The sequence below is a fragment of the Galeopterus variegatus genome, unplaced genomic scaffold (assembly GCF_000696425.1).
Source record: "Galeopterus variegatus unplaced genomic scaffold, G_variegatus-3.0.2 Scaffold2551, whole genome shotgun sequence".
Classification (NCBI taxonomy): Eukaryota; Metazoa; Chordata; class Mammalia; order Dermoptera; family Cynocephalidae; genus Galeopterus; species Galeopterus variegatus.
In genome coordinates this window covers 177,563-201,908 of record NW_007728662.1, presented here as the reverse complement: position 1 = coordinate 201,908, position 24,346 = coordinate 177,563, and the positions used below count along the sequence as shown (strand labels likewise).

Genomic DNA, 24,346 nt, shown 5'->3' with positions numbered 1-24,346 from the left:
TGGGATCCGTTGCCGGACACGGAAAAAAAAAAAAAAAAAAAAAAAAAAAAAGAATCAGAACTAAAATAGAATTTTATCAGTTTAATTGGGGCATACATTTTTACCAGAGGATTTTGAGTTTGTATTTTATAGTTTGCTTCCTTTTTTTCTTTCACCTAATAGTGTCATTGGAAATATGCAACACAGAAACGTATAAAGAAGAAAATAAAACATAGTCCCTATCACCCAGAAATGACTAAAGTTAAAAGTTTTGTAATATTTCTTATGTATGTGTGTGTATGTTCGTATAGCTCATTACTGAATGCACAATTTAATTCTGCTTCTTTCATTTAAATTTATATCATTGATTTAAAACATTCACCTTATAATCCAGGATGGACATAAGACACACCCCAATTTGCTTAGTTTTTCTTATAGGGTATTTAATTGCCCCTCCACTCTCCTTCACCCCTGGGTTTTATTTTAATGTTTGGCTTTTATGAGCAGACTTGTACACAATCTTTGTTCACATTTTGAATTTCTTTTTAAAATAATTTTTTTTAAATTTTGAAACATTTTAAACCAAAGTATAAAACATAATAGATATCTACATACTCAACAGCAATAATAATCAATTTTAAACAATTTTGCTTCAAATAATTTCATTTTAAGAAATGTAACATAAAGTGAAAATACTCCCCCAGATAATTTGTATTGTTCCCATGCATGTTTCAGTACGTTTAATACATATGTATATATCCATAAAATTGTACTTATTGCTGTTCTGTGCTTTTGAATTTTATGCAAACAGTCTATTACATCTTTTTTTAAATTTGCATTTTTTTTACTCAACTATATGGTTAACGTTGTCCATGTGGTTCTTATAGATCCAGTTTATTCTCTTAAGCCAAGTTTTCCATTCCCCTTTTGGGGGGAACAGTTATTTAGGATGTCAAGGTGAACATCATTTTACATTTCTCCTGGTAATTGTCTCTGAGTTGGATAATTAGAAGTACTATTGCTGGGTCATAAGACATGTAATCTCTAAATGGCTCTCCAAAAAAATGAGGAATATATGTCCCTACCAGAATGTTCCCATTGCTCCATATCCTCCCCCTGACACCTGGTTTTATCACACTTACTATTTTTGCCAACTTGATGGATATGAAATGGATATATTTATTTTGTATTTTTTATTTTTTTACCAACATTCTTTAGTATGTTACTAGAAGAAGGAGCTTTGTAGTATATTGATTTTCATCTTTGGCAATTGCATTATTACAAATATCCGTTAAGAAATGGTTCCAATCACAGATTAAAGCTTTTAGAAGAGTTTTGCATAAAAGCATTGTTGTTTATGATTATTCGGAGTGGGGTAAAAGTGTTTTCTTTATGGAAATGTTAGCTGTCCTGGCTGTAAGACTTTGATGTTGGAGAATTGCCTAAAATGCATTAACTCCTATGTTGTGACATCTGTGTAGATAATTTAGATTATTTGGCTAACAGAACTATGACTACTTTACCTCCTGTGATCTTTTTTTCTTTTTCTTTTTTTTTGGAATATATTTAATTTTTGGTAATCACGTTCAGTCAAATAAAAATATCATAGCCAGTTATGGTTGGGTTTTTTTTTAATTTCAAGTTATTCAGCGAGAGCTTATAATATAATAGTAGAAATTATTTACTCTGGGAATGCTGAATGTATTGTTCTTACATAATTTGTCTTTTTTTAACCCCCCCATATACATAATGAAATATTTTCAGATTTAAAATATTGCAGCGTTTAGGTGCATTAATTTTTAAAGAGTATTAAAGGTACAAAAGTTCAGTTCTTTTGTCAGAGATTTTCATAAAAACTGCATGAAGGAAGAGACCATGTCCACCCTTAAAATTAAAATGGCTGTATTTCCTGTGCTTATCAGCACAGTGCTGACTCATAGCAATATTTCATTATTTGTTGAATGAACAGTGTTATTTCTTGTTAAGAAGTAATAACCTTCTTAAGTGAAAAATAAGTGATTTTGGGCCGGCCCGGTGGCGCACTGGAGAGTTCGGATCCCATGTGGAGACCGGTTCCCGCTCACTGGCTGAGCGCAGTGCGGGCGCAACACCGAGGGTTGCTATCCCGTTACCGGTCAGTAAAAAAGACAAAAAGGAAAAAAAAAAAGTGATTTTTTTAGTAAAATAGGCAAAAGTTAATTGTGCTTGAATGTAGAATTCTGTTAATATTTATTCTTAAATAGCAGTTTTTATTTTTCATTTTTATTGAAGCATAATTGATTGTACATATTTCAGGTGTACAATTTTAACCATCACCTGTGTACAGCATGTTGATCAAATCAATATTATTAGCATGTTCATTATTACAAATCATAATTATTCTTTATGTGCCTTACACAGTCCCGTCCCCCACCCCCATCATAGATTTGTTCTCTCCTTCTGAATGGTCTAAAAGTACAACAGTTTATTTATCCATCCACCTACTGAATGATATCCCAGTTGCTTCCAAGTTTTGGCAATTATGAATAAAGCTGCTATAAAAATTTGTATACAGGTTTTTATATCAGTATAAGTTTTCAACTCCTTTTGGTAAATACCAAGGAGTGCCATTGCTGGATCGTATGGTAAGAGTATGTGTAATTTTGTAAGAAACTGCCAGTGTACCATTCTGCATTCCCACCAGCAATGAATGAGAGTTCCTGTTGCTCCACACCCTCACCAGGATTTGGTGTTCTCAGTATTTTGGATTTGGACCATCTTAATAGGTGTATAGTAGTATCTCATTGTTGTTTTGATTTGCATTTCCCTGATGACGTAGGAGTATGATGTGGAACACCTTTTCATATGCTTATTTGCCATCTGTATATCTTCTTTGGTGAGGTGTTGGTTAAGGTCTTGGCCCATATTTTCATCAGGTTGCTTATTTTCGTAGTGTGAAGTGGCCTGTTTTCTCATTCTTTTGAAATTGTCTTTTGCAGAGCAGAAGTTTCTAATTTTAAAACTAATCTGACCTAAAACCACATCACCCTATCAATGTCAACTAGATTTTCTCCTATATTATCTTCTAGGAGTTTTATAGTTTTGTGTTTTACATTTTGGCCTATAATCCATTTTGAGTTAATTTTTGTGATGTGTGTAAGGTCTGTGTCTGCATTCATTTTTTTGCATGTAGATGACCAGTTGTTCCAGCACCATTTGTTGAAAAAATTACTTTTGCTCCATTATATTATATTGCCTTTGCTCATTTGTCAAAGATCAGTTGACTGTATTCATGTGGGTCTATTTCTTGGCTCTCTATTCTGTTCCATTGATCTATTTGTCTATTCTTTTGCCAGTACCACACTGTCTTAATTACTGTAGCTTTATAGAAAGTCTTGAAGTTAGGTTGTATCAGTCCTCCAACGTTGTTCTTCTCCTTTAATATTGTGTTGGCTATTATGGGTCTTTTGCCTCTTCATATACACTTTAGTATCAGTTCATCTATGTCCACAAAATAACTAGCTGGGATTTTGATTGGTATTGCATTGACTCTATTGATTGGATTGAGAAAAACTAACATGTTGACAATATTGAGTCTTCCTATCCAAGAACATGGCATATCTATTTATTTAGTTATTTGATTTCATTCATCAGAGTATTGTAGTTTTCCTAATTTAGATCTTGTACATATTTTATTAGTTATACCTAAGTATTTCATTTTGGGGGCTGCTAATGTAAATGGTATTGTTTTAAATATCAAATTCCACTTGTTCAGTGATGGTATATAGGAAAGTGATTGACTTTTACGTATTAACCTTGTATCCTGCAACCTTGTGGTAATCACTTATTAGTTCCAAGAGAGTTGGGGTTTTTTTGTTGTTGTTGTTTTGTCATTTCATTTGGATTTTCTGCATAGACAATCATGTCATCTGCAGGCAAAGACAGTTTTATTTAATCCTTTTTAATCTATATAACTTTTATTTCCTTTTTTGTCTTATTGCATTAGCTGGTACTTTCAGTACAGTGTTGAAAAGGAATGGTGAGAGGGGACACCCTTTTCTTATTCCAGATCTTTGTGGGAAATCTTCAAGTTTCTAACCATTAAGTATGATTTTAGCTGTAGGTTTTTTGTATTTTTTTATCAAGTAAGAAGATTCCCTATATTTCTAGTTTACTGAGAATTTTTATCATGAATGGATGTTGAATTTTGTCAAATGCTTTTTCTGCATTTATTGATATGATCATGCAATTTTTTTTTTTTTTTTTTTGCGTGTTAATGTAATGGATTACATTAAATGATTTTTAGATGTTGAGCCAGTCTTACATATTTGTAATAAATCCCACTTGGGCATGGTGTGTAATTCTTTTATTACATTGTTGGATTCAATTTGCCAATATTTTGTTGAGGATTTTTGCACCTGTGTTCATGAGAGATATTGGTCTGTAGTTTTCTTTTCTAGCAATATCTCGGTCTGGTTTTGGTATTAGGGTAATGCTAGCCTCACAGAATGAGTTGGAAGTATTCCCTCTGCTTCTTTCTTCTGGAAGAGATTGTAGAGAATTGGTATGATTTCTTCCCTAAATGTTTGGTAGAGCTTACCAGTAAACCCATCTGGGCCTGGTGCTTTCTGTTTTGGAAGGTTATTAATTATTGTTTCAGTTTCTTTAATATATATGCCTATTCAGATTGTCTATTCTTTTGTGAATTTTGACAAATTGTGTCTTTCAGGGAATTAGTTCATTTTATCTGGGTTATCAGATTATGGGCATAGAGTTGTTTGTAGTATTACTTTATTATCTTTTTAATACCTATAGGATGTGTAGTGATGTCCCCTCTTTCATTTCTGTTATTAGTAATTTATGTTCTTTCTTTTTTTTCCTTAGTTAACCTGGCTAGAGGATTATGAATTTTACTGATTTTTTTTTAAAGAATCAGCTTGGTTTTATTGATTTTTCTCTGTTGATTTTCTGTCTTCAATTTCATTGATTTCTGCTCTAATTCATATTATTTCTTTTCTTCTGCTTATTTTGGATTGAATTTGCTCTTTTTTTAGATTCCAAAGGTAGAAACTTAGATTATTGATTTTATTTCTTTCTCCTTTTCTAATAAAGGCATTCAATGCTATAAATTTCTCTCTAAGCACTGCCTTGGTTGCATCCCATGTATTTTGGTAAATTGTGTTTTCATTTCATTTAGTTCAAAATATTTTTTAATTTCTCTTGATATCTTCTTTGACCCATGTGTTATTTAGAAATATGTTAACTCTCCATGTATTTTGAGATTTTTCAGTTATCTTTCTGTTACTGATTTCTAGTTTAATTTCATTGTGGTCTGAAAGCAGATGTTGTGTAAGACTTCTGTTCTTTTAGATTGGTTATTGTGTGTTTTGTGGCCCAGAATGTGATCTGTCTTGCAGAATGTTTCATGTCAGCTTGAGAGGAATGTGTGTTCTGTTGTTGAAGTAGCCTGTAGACATCAGTTATGTACAGTTGATGGTGTTATTGAGTTCAGCTATATCCTTACTGATATTCTTCTGGCTGGGTCTGTTCATTTTTGGTTGAGGGGTGTTGAAATCTCTAGCTATCGTATTCATCTATTTCTCTTTGCTCTTCTATTAGTTCTTGACTCACGCAGTTTGACACTGTTGTTGGGCGCGTATACATTCAGAATTGTAATGTCTTGGAGAATTGACCTTTTATCATTATGTAATGTCCTTATTTATCCCTGATAACTTTCCTTGAAGTCTGCTCTTTCTGAAATTCAGATAGCTACTCCTGGTTTTTTTTGATTAGTGTTAGTATGGTATACTTTTCTCCATCCATTTACTTTTCATCTATATGCGAGTTTATATTAAAAGTGAAGGGCTGGCCAGTTAGCTCAGTTGGTTAGAGCATGTTGTTGAAAACACCAAGATGCAGGGTTCAATCCCTATTACCAGCCAGCCACCAAAAATAAACAAACAAACAAACAAAGTGGGTTTCTTGTATACAACATATAGTTGGGCCTTGTTCTTTGATCTACTCTGACAATTTCTGTCTTTTAATTGGTACCTTTACACTATTGCCATTTAAAGTATTGTTAGTATAGTTGTATTAATTTCTGTCTTTTAATTGGTACCTTTACACTATTGCCATTTAAAGTATTGTTAGTATAGTTGTATTAATTTCTGTCTTTTAATTGGTACCTTTACACTATTGCCATTTAAAGTATTGTTAGTATAGTTGTATTAATTTCTGTCTTTTAATTGGTACCTTTACACTATTGCCATTTAAAGTATTGTTAGTATAGTTGGATTAATTTCTGTCTTATTTGTTACTGTTTGCTATCTGTGATCCTTGTTCTTTGTTCTTATTTTTGTCTTTCACTCTTTTCCTGCCTTTCGTGGTTTTATTTGAGTATTTTATATGATTCCATTTTCTCTCCTTTCTTAGTGTACCAGTTTTACTTATTTTTTTTTTTACTTTTTTTAGTGTTTGCCCTAGTATTTGCAGTACTTATTTACAATTAATTCAAATCCCACTTTCCAATAATACTATACTACTTCATGAATGTAGTATGAGGACCTTATAATAACAAAATTATCCTAATTTCTCCTGCCCATCCCTTATCTCATTGCTGTCATTTATTTCACTTATATATAAGCAAACATGAGCTTATATATGATATATATACATAGCATAAGTAATCAAATATATCGTTGCTATTATTATTTTGAACAAACTGTTTTCTGTTAGGTCAATTAAGAATAAGAAAAGTAAAAGTTTTTATTATCCCTTTACTTCTCTTTTCATGCTCTTTCTGTCTTTTTGCGGATCTGAGTGTGATAATATCATTTTCCTTCTCTCTAATGAGCTTTTTTTTAACATTTCTTGCAAGGCAGGTCTACTGGCAACAAATTCACTCAATTGTTTGCTTGAGAAAGTATTTTTCCTTCACCTTTTAGGATAATTTCACAGGGTACAGAATTCTAGGTTGGCATTTTTTTTTTTTTTTTCTCTCAACACTTTAAACATTTCACTGCACTCTCTTCTTGCTTTGTATGGCTTCTGAGAAGTTGGATGTAATTCTTATCTTTGTTCCTCTGTATGTAAGTTCACAGAACTGTTCAATGTTTGAGTTTGAGTTCCAAGTCAGGTGATCTAATAACTGGAGAGCTCCAGCTCTTAACAAAATGAAGTTCATTTTCTTCAACTGGAAATGCATGTGAAACAGTGGTGGACTATAGGACACCAGCTTAGCTATATCTGCCAATTTAGCCATCTATGGAATGACGTATTGTAACCAGAATGTTTTCTTTTTTGCATATTGTGGATATGAGGCCAATCATGTGAACCTTTTAGCTATGATCAAAACAGGAAACCAAACTTGACACTGCCTGACCATTATTAGTTAGTTCAAGCCAATACGGCAAGATGAGAATCACTGATTTTTGAAAAACCCCTTTCTCTTTTTACCAAACAAAATGTCTAACCAGAACTTATAATTATTAGACATTGTTAGTTCCTTTAGTGTTGTAGGAAGATTAATGAAGTTACAGGTTTTTCTTTTAAGTTTTGCTTAAATTTTATTGAGAGGTTAATAAAATGGATAATTACAGGTAGCCTATAAAGTGTTTCTAATCTTTCCTCTGAGACTTTCTTTGAACTTCAGTTTCCTCATTATAATAGGATGGAGATGATACCATGTACTTTCCTGCTTTTCAAGCTTGAGTATGTATCCCAAACCTACCAAAATATGTGTATGTGCATTTACACACAGGATTGGGGGTAGGAAGGGGCTGGGAATTCAAAACCACAGAATAAAGATGGCAGCATTATCCTGAAGCTTTAATTTTACTTGATGATTAGTAGTTTTTAATACTTTTTCTACTCTGATTTGTATGATGGAGGAGACTGTGAAATTGATGTGAATATTTTAAATAGTCGAATTCATAATTTTAAGTGTGCAGCAAGCCCACCAAGGGATATTGTTTATTCTCGTACTGGCAGCCACAGTTTGTTTCCTGCAATCCATATTTTGTTATATAGTAAGTCAAATTTCATTCTTTCTCATAACCATGACCATTTTAACTATTCAGACCAATGAATAGACTCTGAGGGCGAAACCAAAAATATGAGAAAAACCCCTAAAAGTATTAAATTAATTAGTTGTCAAGGTGCCCTGAACAAGTTCCAGACTCCTGCTGAGACATCATTTGAACAAAGGCAGATCATAGATAGCTGTGGATTGGAGTTCGGACTGTGGAGAATGTAGGAAAGCACGCTCCCTGAGCCTCTCCCTCCACTTAAACAGTATGTGTAAAGAGTAACTGTAGTTAAGATTGGAGAGAGGAGATTAATAAATTGTAAGGGATTAGAGTGAAGTAATTAAATGATAGAACTTCAGACAAGAAAGGGTTGGAAGGGGAGGAGGACTATCAACAGTCTGTTTTTTTTTTGTTGTTTTTTAAGAAAATGAGGGCTAAGGATTTAAATGATTTAACCCAAAGTTCTAGCTATTTAGTGGCAGAATTAGGACAAGAGTTTCAGGTCCTGACTCCTTGTTTAGTCCTAGATGGCTTAGACTAGGGAGATCTTGCAGACCACTTTTTTAAACTCCTTTACCTTTCAATGGTGTAAGGTAATGAAGTCTGTTCTTACTAATTCAGACTTAGGACATAAAAATGAAAGATTTACTTATTTGAGATTTCTTGTTAACCAGAATTTGTGTTAAAATGTTAGAGGATGTTTAGCATGTTTTGTTTAAACACCCAACAAACTCATCCTCAACATTTTGGTAACTTTTTAGACTCTATCCTCTTCACCCAAAGCAACTCTTAACCATTAAATCTTGTCCATTTCCATTTCTGTCTAGTTAATGTCAGGTATAATGATCCATCTCTAGCTGAATTTCTGACTCCTGCTGGAATAAAATATTAAAACATACAAAGGTAGAGGGAGAACTACTGTATGTGGGATTTATTAGTAAATTAATTTCTCCCCAACCTTGAGTTTCTATTCAGAATTCTGGTTAATTCTTAAAATCTTTTTTTTAGCAACTGTGTGGATTTTTGCTTTTCATATGTAGGAACTGAGAGTAGCTCCTTTGAGGAATACAGAGAGAGAGAATTGATGGGGCAGAACAGGGAGACAGGATCCAAAGAGATGGAGATGAAAAACGGGTTGCAGAACAAGAGTAAAGAATTTTGGAATGAAACTTTGGAAGGGAGAGAAGGGGAGATGAAGGAAGGTGAGAGAAGAGACACATTGTGACAAATGTACTGATAAGCTTTCTTATAGTTTATGAATAGGTTCTTTGGTTAAAACTAGCTTGAGCTGGGTTTCTGTTAGGTGCAGAACCCTTTCAGATAGTTATTTGTTAATTTTTACCAGAGAGTCTTTATTAACACAGTGATTGAATCAAATTGTATGTCCTGAAACAGATAGCCTTATAGAAATATTACAGAAATATCCTGCTGAAGCTAAAATGCATTGCAGAATTTTCTCTTTTTTGTAAACCATTGATAGGGAAACTATTGATAGGGAAATTAATTTTTAAATGTGTTGTTTTCTTTAAATTAGTATTTATTTAGAACCAGATAAATTGGACACTTTTTTTTTATTTTTAAAGAAATGCACTTTTAGCTTTGAGTCATCTTAAATTAGATATCATCTTAAATTAGGAATACTTGGCAGAAAAAAAGCTGAAATTCAGGTCAAGAAAGAATATGATTCTGTGGTAGTTGCTCTGAGGTGAAGTTGGATGTGAGAGTGGTAAGGCAAATGCACAAATGACCAACACATAATACTAAGCTGATTAGCTATAAATGCTGTAGAGAGGTTCAAAGTTCATGGGCCTCTCAGAGGAAGTGCTATCCAACTTTTCTTTTGTTTAACTAGCACAGCACTTAAAAAGTTTTTTAAAAATTGAGATATAATACATAACATTCACCCTTTGAAAGTATCCAGTTCACAGGGTTTTAGTATATTCACAAGTTTTTGTAATGTTCACCTCACTACCTAATTCCAGAATAAACTTTTTAAAAAATTCTTATGGGGGCCGGCCCGGTGGCGCACTGCTACAGTGCGCCGCTTGGGAGCGCAGCGGCGCTCCCGCCGAGGGTTCGGATCCCACATACAGACCGGTTCCCGCTCACTGGCTGAGCGAGGGGTGGGCGCAGCACCGAGGGTTGCGATCCCGTTGCCGGTCCCGGTCCGGTACGGGCGCGACACTGAGGGTTGCGGCCCATTGCCGGACACGAAAAAAGAAAAAAAAAAAAAATCTTATGTTTTTAGCTAAGGTATGCCCTCACAATTCTCTGGCTCCACCACTCCCTATTGGTTTACATCTGGCTACACCTGCAGGCATTTGAGTTTGCAATACCGGCTTGAGAGAGTTGTTTTTTCTAGTTTCATTAACCCTGAAAGCAAATGCCTAAATTGCCTAGAGCTGCCAGGGTTGGGAATACTGGCTACTGTTCTGCATAGCATCCTTTTCCCTATGTCTATCCCTTTTCCCATTCTACCCTCTGACTCCTTTAAGAATAGTCTCCTCGTTGCTATAGCCTTTTGTGAGAGATAACTTCCTATTACTCTCGAAAGGGCTTCTTTAGAATAAAATCCAAACTCTTTTCCATTTACAAATCATTGCATGGTCTGGCCCCTCCCTACCTTTGTAATCTCATCATCTTTCACTCCCTTTCTTCCTGTCACACTAATCTATCTTTCTGTTCCATGCACACAAAACTTGTACCCTCTACCTGGAATGCTTTTCTCTCTGATCTTGGCATGTCCGATTCCTTCTTGTCATTCATATCTCAGCTTAAATATCACTATTCAGAGATGCCTTCCCTGTTCATCAAATCTAAAGGAGCTACTCAGTCACTCTCCACACAATCTTCATTTAATTATCACCATGCTTGTCATTGTCTGATTTTTTGTTTTAATACTTCTCCCTCTTGACTAGAATGTAAACTCAATGTTAGCAGACCCCATACTTGTCATATTTATAGCTGTGTCCTGAGCCTCTAGAACAGTGTTTGACATGTAGTTTGTGCTTAATACGTATTTGTTGAATAAATATTGAGTGAAAATGCTTGCTGTGAGCCATGGCTCCTGCTGCTCTGGTTCATCTTCTTGAATGATTCTACCTGTTTCTGTCTTCTAGAAATTTGCCAAAATCTCTGGTCTGTTGATACCTTTGCCATCTCCTATCCTCAGTGCCCTTATGAGTATATTTCCTTTAGTAATTGTTTACTCTCATTTTAATGGAATTTGGGGAGGGAGAGAAATGTATTCTGTCACTCTTGACAGGTTAAGATGTTGCAGTCAGCCTGAAAACATGAACAAAGGCCAAAGTGGGAAAGCATGGCTTATTCCTGGAGAATAAGTTTGAAAATTTAGTTTGAAGCCATGTCAGAGAGTTTCTGAAATCATTTGATGAAGAGTTTGTACTTAATTCAGAATGTCGTGGGGAACTGTTTTGGGTGTTTGAGCAGAATCAAGACATGAAAAGAGTCTTTTAAAAAAGATTAGTCTGACAGTGATGGATTAAAGAAGAGAAATCAGTTAGGAATTTGCAAAAATAATCTGAGAACAATATAGTATAGATCTGAACCAAGATAGTAATCATAGAAATGAAAAAGAGGGCATGGAATCAGAAAAATACTTGAGCCTCCTGGCACCGACACTGATAAATTGCTCTATGATAATTACAGTTTATCAGTGTAACTTTTATTTAGATGGATTGGTTGATTGTATGGCGGACAGCCTTTCTCTTTGATTAAATACTAACCTTTGATTCAGAACTGAACTTTGATTTCTTCCTGACCTACTTGTGATGTTAACCAACTTTTTTCTAATTACTTGTGTTTTCTGTGGATTTTTTTATGTAAAGGTTAGAAATTGTCTTTTTTGCCTTTGTAAAAGAATTGCCTAATGAATAATTATTTTTCTAAGATGGTAAACTTTTATTTTCATTAACTGAAACTAATTTTATGATGACCAAAGTAAGCTTAAAAAGTTAACTGCGTAAACCAGGCAAATATACTTTAGGAAAGGTAACACATATGTATACATAATAAAAGCCATATATTGAAGAAATATGTAATTATTTTTGCAGTGTCCTTAGACTAAACTGCATATTTAATTTGATAAAAATGTTTTACAGACTATGTTTTGTTTTGTTTCTTTTCGTTAAGTTTATTCCTGAATTTTAAATGATCTATTTGTTGGCATACTCTGTTTTCTTAACTAAACTACAGCTTCCTAAGGGTAGAGACTGTTCTTCTTTCTTTTTTAAAAAAATCTCCCCCTCCCCTCCCTTCTCTCTTCCTTAATTTGTTTTGATGTAATTCAAACCTACAGTAAAGTTGTAAGGGTGTAAACAACTCCCATATTCCCTTTACTCAGATTCACCTATTGTTTACAATTTGCCTAATTATAATTCCTCCCTCCCTATCTCCATATATTTATTTATTTATTTATACACGCGCACACTCCCCCCATACATACACACACATTTTTTTCTTAGCCATGTGAGTATAAATTGCAGATTTGTTGTGCCCATTTATGATAAAATTCTTCAGTATATATGTTTCCTAAGATAAAAGATGTTCTCTTACATAACTACAGTACTATGAGGAGTCTTCAAAAAGTTCATGGAAGGATTTGTATTATCTTCTAACTCAGTTTTTCCACAAACTGAAGTACACTGGTATGACAAAATCAGGAAATGCAACATTGATTCAATATATCTAACCCACAATTCATAGTCAAATTTTGTCAGTTGTCCCAATACTATCCTTTATAGCTATGTGTATATATTTTCCCTGGGTATAGGATCCAGCATTACATTTAGTTCAGAATTAAGCATCACATTTCCTTGTCGTGTCTTTTTAAGTTCTTTTAAATATGAAACATTTCCTCAGTCTTTCTTGGCCTTCACATTTTTGAAAACAACAGCCTAGTTATTTTGTAAAACGTCTCTTACAGTTTGATTCAGGTAATGCATTTTTGGCAGGAATACTATAAAATGGTGTTGTATCCTTCTCAGTACATCATACCATGAAGCATATGTTGGTTTGCCTCAATTATGGCAATGTGTTGATCACTTGGCTAAGGCAGTGTCTCCCCAGTAATTTGTGGGGAGTTATTTTGAGAGTAGGGTAAATAGACTCATCAGATTTTCAACCTACTAGTTTTAGCATCTATTGATGATTCTTGTCTTGATTTTTTAAAAATTAGTTACTTGGGGCCGGCCCGGTGGCGCACTGCTACAGTGCGCCGCTTGGGAGCGCAGCGGCGCTCCTGCCGAGGGTTCGGATCCCACATACAGACTGGCCGCTCACTGGCTGAGCGAGGTGCCGGCGCAACACTGAGGGTTGCGATCCCGTTGCCGGTCCCGGTCCGGTACGGGCGCGACACTGAGGGTTGCGATCCATTGCCGGTCACGAAAAAAGACAAAAAGGAAAAAAAAAATTAGTTACTTGATTTTTTTAATTACTTTTAAAACTAGATACTTATTATGAGAATGGTTTTAAAATGGTGATTTCTCTGACATTTCATCTACATTAATTAGTTGGCATTCTACCATAAGAAGGAGCTTTTTCCCCATATCTTTTAATCAGTATGGATTTTATTTTATTCAATGGGGTTATAGTTTGTTTCTGTCATAATTTATTTTGATGCTTAAATTGTCCCAGACTAGGCCCCTGAGACATCCTTCAGGATGACTTCTATCTCCATTTGACACATGCCCATCATTAATTGAGTATTTTCTGGCACAAGATGATGTTCTAGGGGCTCATCTTGGCTTTTTCCCTGCCCCAGCCCTAGAATCATTACTCTGGTTAATTTTTGTGTAAAGTATGTATTTAGAAACCAAAAGCCAGGCACTAAGTGTGCTGATTCCTACTGGGGTGTCACTGCCATTAGGCCTTTTCAGTGGACATACTTACAAACATATATGCACACTTCTCTATTTTTATTTCTATCTCTCCTTTACCTCTATCTGTTTGAAACCTTGAGTACATACTGATAACTCAAAATCCAGTTTAAATGGCTTCCAAGCTACAGGCTGCAGCTGTTTGGCAACTCCCTCGCCCTCAAAGCATGGGTTGCCCTGAAGATCAGATTTTTTGTCAGTGCATTTGGCTGTCTGGTAGGGGAATAGGGCAGAACCAGAGAAAAACATTGCCTTTCTAGTGAGACTTTCAAGAGCTTCAAGACAATTTCCCTTACCCAAAAGAGTGAAGATGCAGCTTCTACTTCCAGTTGAGGCTGGAGAGTGCATGCTGTATCAGCTGTCTGCAAAGATAAGTACATACCTTTGTAGTGTAACAGAAAAGGTCCTAATGTAGAGCAGAATGAGCAAGATGAACATCTCTGGAAGCAGTCGTAGAAGTCCTGTTTCTACAGATATGTGTGTGTATAGATATGTATATGTATATGTGCATATATAAGTCATATATACATGTATTATATGTATTATACATATGTGTAGATGTATATGTATCTATTCATATATACATATATCTATTATATGTATTATCTGTGTATTATTATCTATGTATTATCTGTGTATTATATGTATTATAGGTATGTATAGATATTTACATATCTATAATACATATATCTATATACACAGATATTATATATATAACTTATAGTTTATAGCTCATATATATATAGTGACTGTTTCTTAGGTTTGCCATAACAAATTACCACACACTGGGTAGCTTTAAACAACAGAAATTTGTTCTCTCACAGCTCTTGAAGTGAAAAGCTGGAATATAAACAATAGAATTTCACATTTATTCTTTGTTTTTTTCAGTTTTTTTTTTTTTTTTTTTCCTTTTTGTCTTTTTTACTGACCGGTAACGGGATCGCAACCCTCGGTGTCACGCCCGTACTGGGGACCGGCAATGGGATTGCAACCCTTGGTGTCACGCCCGCACCGCGCTCAGCCAGTGAGCGGGAACTGGTCTCCACATGGGATCCGAACCCTCGGTGAGAGCGCCACTGCGCTCCCAAGCGGCGCACTCTCCAGTGCACCACTGGGCGGGCCCTGTTTTTTCAGTTTTTGTTGTTTGTTTTTAGTTGCTCTGATTTCAGATAATGGTTAATAGTGTATTATATAATGGTAATTATAAATTGATCATTAGAACTTTTTATTGTCAGAATGTTAGGAGTTTCTTTGTAGAGCATTGTACTAAGATTGTTTTTTCCACATTAGATAAGGAGTTCCTGTATGGGTTTAATAGATTAAGAATATTCAATATTATGAAAATCCAGTGTAAATAAAAGAATGCTTATTCTCATTAAAATATGGTTCATCATTCTGTAAAAGGAATTCCTTTTCTAAGGGGTGCATTTAAGTGCTCAATAAAGCATAGAAGTAATAAAATTGCCTTTGATTTGACTTATTGTTATTTGGCATTACAACCTCTACCAACTGTTAAAATAGTTCTAGTTTGTTTTTATTTTTTATTTATTTATTTATTTATTTTTCTTTTTGTCTTTTTTCGTGTCCGGCAATGGATCGCAACCCTCAGTGTTGCGCCCGTACCGGACCAGGACCGGCAACAGGATCGCAACCCTCGGTGTTGCGCCCGCACCTCGCTCAGCCAGTGAGCGGGAACCGGTCTGTATGTGGGATCCGAACCCTCGGCGGGAGCGCCGCCACACTCCCAAGCGGCGCACTGTAGCAGTGCGCCACCAGGCCAGCCCCTAGTTTGTTTTTATACTTCCTTATATAATCTTTAATTACTTTACAGTTACTGTACATGACAATTTTATGTACATGATAAAATTACATGTTACTTACTCCTGGGTTGTCAGAAACAGAGACATAAATAAAAGAGAAGGCGTAAAGGTGTAAATCATCTCTTCTAGTATTCTCTTTCACTGTGGTTAGTCAAGAATGGGTAATCTTCTCTATTGGGGTGGTTCAGTTCCACATGGAAACTTTGCAAAACTGAGTTTCAGGTGTCACCTCACTACCAAAGAATCAGGCCATCTATGCAAGTGCCCTGGTGGCCAGTTAGTAACTCTGGCTTTCCCTGGCAAAGCCTCTGAATAACATAGTACATTGCTTCCTTCTTAGTCCCTTTCAACACTTAGGAGATTTTAGCTTCCTTTAAATTTGCATCATGCACAGGCTACTAAAAGAACTTTGTTCATAGAGAATTTGTTAATCAAGATAATCGCTATGTTATCATCTCTCCCACAGTTAGTATTAATGTTCTTTTAAGTCATGGAATTTATTTTTTGCTTTTTTGTATCCTGCACAGTGTTTAAAATAATGCTTTTTGCACGCAAAGTATTTTGAAGTGGTGGACCCTAAGTAGAACTTGGGGCTGTTAAGTAAAATTTATAGGAGGCCATTGGTTTGGTCTGTGCTCCTGCATTAGACCCAACAGACCAAACTAAGATGGGAGTTACTCATGCCTCAGTTCCACAGCACCAAGCTGAAACTAGGTTATTTATCTGACCTTCCAAGAAATCAGGAGAGTGAAAGATAATAGCCAAATCCTCAAACAAGCCAGTTTTAACTGGCCTGATAAGCAAGTCCCCTCTGCTTTAATCTTTACAAGGAAAGTAACAACCCATCTGCTTTTTGTTTTCTGTTTCTGCTTTCCTCAGCTGTTTTCTGTCTATAAAACCAACCTCAGCTTAGCTCTCCAGAACACTAATTCTATTTTATATAATAAGTTGTTGCCCCATTCTAGAATCTCAAATACAAGCTAACTAAGATCTTTAAACTAAATTTGTTGTAATTTTGTCTTTTGACGGCCACATTTTTTCTGTTGAGGGCCACTAACCTACAGAGGAAATTTCAGTGATGGATATATAAAAAATAATTTTTGACTTATTGGGTTTTTTTACAACTCCTTTATTAAATTAAGAACAGAAGCTATAAAATGATCTTAATTTAAGAATAAGCACACAGTGGAAAAGGATCCTCAAAAAAAGTCTGGTGTATGCATAGAACATAAATATATAAATAAAAGAAAAATACCAAGGGATGGAAAATTAAAAATTTGAGGGAAAATCAATTTAAGTTCTCACCCTTGCATTATATGTGCCAAACTAAGCTACCTATGTAAAATGTAATCATTACATAAAAGAAATAATGAATAAATAAAACATTTACACAAGCATTTATTTGATTTCTGGATGGAGAAGAATTTACTGACCAGAATAGTGGAAGAATTCACCAGGAAAAGAATTTATATGTTTGGTAACTTAAAAAAATACCTTTTAAAGTGCCTTAAAAGGGGGGGTGGGGGGCGCTATCCAACATTTTTGTTACCAAACTAAAAGGTAAAACCTGAAGAAAATATTATATCTACAACATGGTTGATATCTTCATTCTGTAGAGTTCATACAAATTCATTTTCTAAATTTCTATGACAGTTGCTTTATTAAATTTCCAGTTTCCATTTGGGCAGTTTACAAATGATTGCACTTAGTTCACAGCAGAACTAAAGGTCCTGTGTTAAAATAATGTGGTTGTAGGTCAAGAGAGAAACAAATCAAACATAACCAGGCATTACCTCATTCTGATGGGTAGTTTAATGGCCCACCATCCCCTACAGTTCTCACTCGATTTTATATTATGTTTTGTCCTACTTCTCTCCTTTTCCTTTTCTGCTCTGACTTCCTCCCTCCTCCTTTTGATGGTCCTCTTCCTCTTTTTTTGCCTTACTAAATTTAACAGGGTTTTTTTTTTTTCCTCATTGTTTCTTCTGTCTGATTTAGATTTCCTTCCTCTTGCTTTTATTTTGCAGCCGTTGTACGTTGCCCAGTTGGGGGCACTCCTTGAACTTGGAAGTCTTCACACACACACACCCTTTCTCTAGTGCATGTTTTTCTTTAGAATTATTTATCAGATTAGAGCGGCATAGGAGGTGTTTCAAAAAACATTTTTGTAAGAAAGCTACTGAAACACAACTGAAAAAAAAGAGCTAAAATTTATTTCTAAATGAGTAACTGAGAAGCAGCATGGGACTGTGGCAGTGTAGGAGGAGTAATTGGGGTGCATTGATTACGGGATCCTGATGCTACCTAGTTTTTTTATGGTTTTAGGGAGTTCTCATTCTATGTTGTTTTTCCCTTAACCAAATTGTGGTTATGCAAAACTGCATTACTTACTGTCTTTCGAGTCCTCCAAGTAATTATAACGCCACACAATTGTTTATACTTTAGTTATCAAACTTTAGTCGGCATAAGCAATATCTGGAGGAACTTGTTAAAAATGTCACACTCCCTTGACATTAGTATTCAGTAGATCTTAGAGAGGCCATTTTTAAAACATTGCCTTACAGGATAAAATCTAAACTCTTGGGTGTGGCTTATAATTTTGCCCCTTCATCCTCTCCAGCCTCATTTTCCATTGAGTCTGTACCACACATCATATGCTTCAGAAGTGCTAGTACACTTAGAGTTCTCAATATGTCTGATAACCCTTACACGTGCTGGTCCCTCTGTGTAAAATACCCTTCCCTTTCTAGTTGTACCATAAATGTTAAAAGAAATCAAAGCTTCTCTTGCCTCTTTGGAATATTAAGCATGCTAGACCCAGAGAACTGCTCTAGTGACAGCTCCACTCATCTGTATTCTAAGAATTTTCACGTGGATAAGTATAGAGTTTTGTTTGTTTGTTTGCAAAAAGCAATTATTTTTGAAGTATTAAAGAGACAAAAAAAGCTTCGTAATAAATGAGGCAGCCTGGCTATATGCCATGTATTTTCCTTACCACTCTTAAGTATGTGATTTGTGTAAGTTGTATTTCCTCTCAGGACTTCAATTTCCTTATCTATAATTATAATTTCCTCTACCTAATATTTGTAGTAGCCTTCTAATGGTCTTTTGCTTCTCTAAAAAACTCTTATACACAGTCACCTCTGACTAAAATACCACTTCTGCCCCTGCCCGCTTCACTTCTACATTAAGAATTTACTTGCCTTCAGGAAAAAAAAATAGGTTTGGCTTTCAAGGTCCTATATGACCAATCCTGCCTTAATCCTTCACTTTTTAATCTTATGCTTCCTTCTTGTTTTATTTGAGTCGATCTCATGACATTCTCACAAACACTTTCTCGTTTGCTCTTTATAATTTGCCCTACCTGGGATATATTTAACCAAATTCTTAAGCCCTAGGCCACGTCCAGCCTTCTTGATAAAGAGTCACCATTCCATCTCACAGAGAGGAAATTGAATAGTAAACCAAAATATATCCTGAGAGAGGAGGTTAATAGGGAGGGAAGATAGGATTGAATAATTAACGTCATGGAAACTTTAGTGAGAAAAATATTGTTTCGTACTAAGGTGTACTAAATGGATGGTTTCATCATGTGTAGTGGAACTTACTATATACATTACACAAGTTTTAACCTGTAATAATTGAGCACAATTTTTCACTGTTATTAGTGAAATTTTTCACTGTTATTAGTGAAATGAAACTAACCAGTATATAAGCAATGGTAGATCATTCCACCATTATTTCTTTTTTTTTCATGAATAAAATAGATATAAATTAGTTTAAAACATTAGCTAAATCATTATTTTCTGTATTCTTCGATTTTTCTGTAATAAACTTGACTAGGTCACTGGGCTCCAGCCATAGAATAGGCTTTCTTTCCATTGAATACACCTCACTTATTCCTACCTTGGTCTCCAGCCATAGAATGGGCTTTCTTTTTGTTGTATACACCTGGCTTATACCTACTTTGGCCTTTGCTTTTTTGTTTCCTTTGGCTGTTTTCCCCCTAGATTTTCTATAGCTGATTCTTCTTCATCTTCATGCCAGTAGAATAAGGATCCATTAGAAAAGGGACTTTATCTGACTTGTTTCACTGCTCTATTCTCAGTACCTAGAATAGTGCCTGGCATGTGGTAGCTGCTCAGTAAATATTTGTTGAATGACTGAATAAAAGTGACAGTTTTTTTTAGTATACCCTTCTCAAACTCATCTATGTACATGGTGGCTACTAAAAACACCTCCCTGGAAGGCAGTTAGAAAACCAGTGTTATAGAAGAATAAGTCATTACACAGTTGGGTTCAAATTCTAACACTGCCATTTTCTAGATGTGAGCCTTTGGAAAAGTTACCTACTCTCTCTTACACTTACTATCTGAAAAAGTTTGTGTGAGATGAGGAGTTCTGTATGAAGCACTTAGTCCTGAAGAATAGTAGTACTCTATGAATGTTCATTTTGGTCTTTTTATTACTTATGTTGATTTTTTTGTGGGCTTTCGCCTTAAACTGGTCCTGTAGGGACCTTTTAAAAAGTCTATCTTTTTTACGTATGTAGACACACACACACATATATAGTTGGATATTCATTCAGTGGATATTTAATGATGCTTGCTATGAGCCAGACATCATTCCAAGATACAGAAGGAAACCAAAGCCCTTGCTTTTATGGAGCTTTCCTTCTAGTGGAGGAAGAGAGACAATAAAAGTGATACATGGTGATAAATGCTGTGAAGAAAAATAGAACCATAGGTGGGATAGAAAGTAACAAGGATGGGTTCCTATTTTGATAGGATAGTCATTTAAGTAGAGACATGAATGAAGTAAGGGAGTGAGCTATGTGGCTACCTAGAAGAGAGAGTTCCATGCAGAGAATGTGGCATAGTAGAAGCTGGAGGGTGGAGTAAGTCTGTATGTCCCAAGGAACAGCAAGCAGGACAATGGCTGGAAGAAAGGATGGGGGAGGGAAGCAGTGAGGGGAGGGTGAGAACAGATGTCCGTGAAGGCTAGGATCACACAGGGCTTTGTTGACTTGCCAGTAACTTTGGATTTTATTGTCTTCAGTAAGTCTGCACTTTGGGGAATAAGCTTTCTCATTTGCAGTAGAGTATATTTACTCTTTCAGGACATAGTTTCTCTCATTTGTAATGGAGCAGGGAAATAAGTGAAACTTTAATATGTTCCTCCCCAAAGTACCTAATCTGCAGTATGCATTATAGTTTCCTTGGGCCTATCTGGATATCATTAAGGAAAAGCATCACATTAGAAGCTATCCATTTTTGGGCCGGCCCGGTGGCACAATGGAGAGTGCGCCGCTTGGGAGCGCGGCGGCGCTCCTGCTGAGGGTTCGAATCCCATGTGGAGACCGGTTCCCGCTCACTGGCTGAGCGCGGTGCAGGCGCAACACTGAGGGTTGCGATCCCGTTGCCGGTCCCCGGTACGGGCGCAACACCAAGGGTTGCGATCCCATTACCAGTCAGTAAAAAAGACAAAAAGGAAAAAAAAAAAAAGAAGCTATCCATTTTTAAATCCAAATTATTTTAAAAACAAGATCTCTAACTTGTGTTTTATTTTTCTTAAATTTTTTCCCCTTTGGAGGAACAGTTGATAGATTATTTTCTGATGTCATTGTTTCTAGTAGGGACATTATGTTGGGAAAATTCAGGTTTAGAATTGTTTAACTGGTGATATATGGCAATTACAACCAATTTTTAGGACGGGTAGGGTGTGGATGTCAAGGAATTGGCAAGCAAGAATGAATCTTCTAACGGGATTTGCTGATCTTAGAGCCTGTAAAAAAAACTGTCTGGGGGCTCCTCATTTGGTGTAGATAGTAAATAGAAATTATGCTGCATTGGGGGTAAGAGAGTAAGGATCATCAACATCAGCTTCTAGGAAATAGAGAGTGTTTTAGAGTGTACATTTTTTAAGAAATGTTGTGGGATCTAAATTTTTATTGGAAATGTCTCTGAATAAGTTTAAGTTATTTTTTAATAAAATAATCCGTGTGATAAATTCAAAAAAGGAAAAAATTGGAAAAAGTGACATAAATGGTAAATGTTCAGTAGTTACTTCAAAATTTATGTTTATTTTATGGTTCTCTGTCATTGTTCCCTAGCCATATTTTCCTCAACTTGAGTATGTAGTAGTTGAGATAGAAACAAAACTAATCATGAAAATATTTAAAAGGATTTTTTTAACCCAAATAACTTGTTTGAATAGTAGGGAAAAACTCACAAAACACACTAGACTTTGATGTGGAGTCTATAATTCTATTTGGCTCCATGATAATTTAAAATACTCATATTCGTTTTGAATTATTTTTTATTTGCGTTTTAAAAACTGTTTTTCTGTTGTTTCGTTTTTCCCAGTAGAGCATTTTCCTTAAGGGCAATTACAGTGTATGCTCAGAAAGGAAATACAGACTTTAAACCTTTTTTCTTTTTTAAACATGAACTCTTGGTTTAAATGAAATCTTATGTGGAAGCCCCATTTGTAAAACAACTGAAGTTGGAGGGCCTGGAGTCATTTTCTCAGGCTTCCAAGAACACCTAGTGCTCACTATATTCTCTGATCCACTTTCCTAATTTATAAAATGGGAATGATAATACCTACCTATCACAGTGTCTCATTCATAGAGGTCTACGACTAATATTCTCTTCCCGTCCTTTTTCATGTTAACCTTCTCATAGTATGTGTTATGATGTTCATATGTCACAGATTTTCCTGATGAGGGGTCACCTGGATAGATATTCTGACTATTGTGTGACCAAATTTTTACTGTAGAGAATATGATCACCATAAATATAGTGCTTTACGTCTCATATTATTTTATTAACGGGAGTAAAGAAAATAATCTCTGTTCTTTCAAGGGACTTATATTTGAAAAGTCACCACGTATGGGAAATTTTGTATATGAATTTAAAAGTTTTCAATACTATTTTCTCCTTAGATTTTATAGGAACTGGTAGGGAAGAATGAGTAAGGTAGAGAAAGAAGACAAATGGGATAAAAGGTGAGGATAGGATAGAAGGAGGAACTAACTCAACAGACCAAATTAAATTAAAAATTTTGTTTTGTCTTTTCTCTTAAATGCTTGTTGGACTAAGGTTTTGCAAGATACATGTTTGTTTGTATGTAAACAGATTTTTACAGAACAAACAAGATAATAACTTGCTGCATTAAAATCTTCTGAAATTGTTCCTTTGTAATATTTGGGATATTACAGAATCTATTAGTGGAGAGAACTGCCCTATTGTATCCTCTGCTGATTGAAGGGAGTGCTCCGTAAATTTTTTATTGTTACTTGTGATCCTGGTCATAATCAATAGTTTGCTTTTCTAAAATTTTCCTAAAAATTTGAGACTTTATTCCTCATTTCTACTCACTTGTCAACACTTGTCTCTGTGAATGATTTCTAATTTTCTTTTATAATTTCTAGTTTTGAAGGTTTGACTCCAAAGATTGAAATATACATCAGAGTATACGTTGCATAATTTTTCAAGTTAAACCTGTAACTATTTATTCTACACAAATGTCTGTATTTCAGATGGAGCAGCTATCAGATGAAGAAATTGACCATGGTGCTGAAGAAGACAGTGACAAGGAAGATCAGGACCTGGACAAAATGTTTGGAGCTTGGCTTGGGGAACTAGACAAACTCACTCAGGTTAGAAGTATTACTTGAAAAACTGGCTGAGAATTTGAAGTCATTACTGTGTGCGAAAAGTTTAATGTGCAGACATAAGGATATGGATATAAGTTAAATTTTTAAATACTGCTAAAAAGGAAAAATGTCCAAAACATTAACAAGAACAAGAATAGTAACTCTAGAAAACAAGATATTATCTTCTATAGTTATTTTAAGGATGTTCTAAAAAAATACTTTTGACAAAGGTTCTGTGCATCTAGAGGAGTTACTTAATATCCATTTATAAATATGAGCTGGCTACCTAAAAAGTTTTAAAGCTTAAAATTTAAAAGTCAATTTTAGCAAATCCTATTTCATAACTTAGTAAATTTGAATACATTTTACAACATAAATAATTTTCTCACATGTAAATATTTCTATTACATGATTCCAGAATACTGACAGAATTTCATCTCGGGCTGCATTATTTTTTAATTTTTTTTTTTTTTTGAGAACTAGGCCAGGCTGCATTTTAAAGCAGTGGCAAAATTTTTTCATTTTGTTTTATGGATCTTAGGTTTTTTAAAAAAGAATATCCTTATCCTTTAAACCAGGACACTTTTTAGGATAAAAGAAGACCACTGTCACTGCCCCAGTTAATACATTATACCCAATATATGAAGATGGTTGTGTTTATTAAAATAAATTTAACTTCATGGTAAATGAACAAAACTTATCATTATCCTTAACTATATCTCTGGGAAGAACATTTGTATAAAATTGTATAAGTATGAGATCCCTTAACTAATAGAGAAATTAAGGTGGTAAGGTGGAAGCTTAAAGTACTAGCTTATTTCTGTAGCTCTTTCTGTGGCAGTCTAGAATCGAAACAGATAAACTCTTCATGTAATTCTTCCTAGATCATTTTGAAAGGTAGACATCTTTGTGACCGTAATCTGTTAATACTGAATTTGGGGGAGAATATTTTCAATCCTACTAGGATTTCATAGGGATCAGTCC

The 24,346-nt window shown here is 34.9% G+C and overlaps 1 protein-coding gene across 2 annotated transcripts in view; it reads left to right on the top strand.

The window, feature by feature from the left end:
* Positions 1-24,346, top strand: part of RAPH1 (Ras association (RalGDS/AF-6) and pleckstrin homology domains 1) — a 96,140-nt gene that overhangs the window by 14,970 nt on the left and 56,824 nt on the right. For both annotated transcript variants that reach the window (XM_008582265.1, XM_008582263.1), the window contains exon 2: positions 23,246-23,365. In XM_008582265.1, coding sequence (XP_008580487.1) covers positions 23,246-23,365 — 120 coding nt within the window. The remainder of the gene's footprint in view (positions 1-23,245; positions 23,366-24,346) is intronic.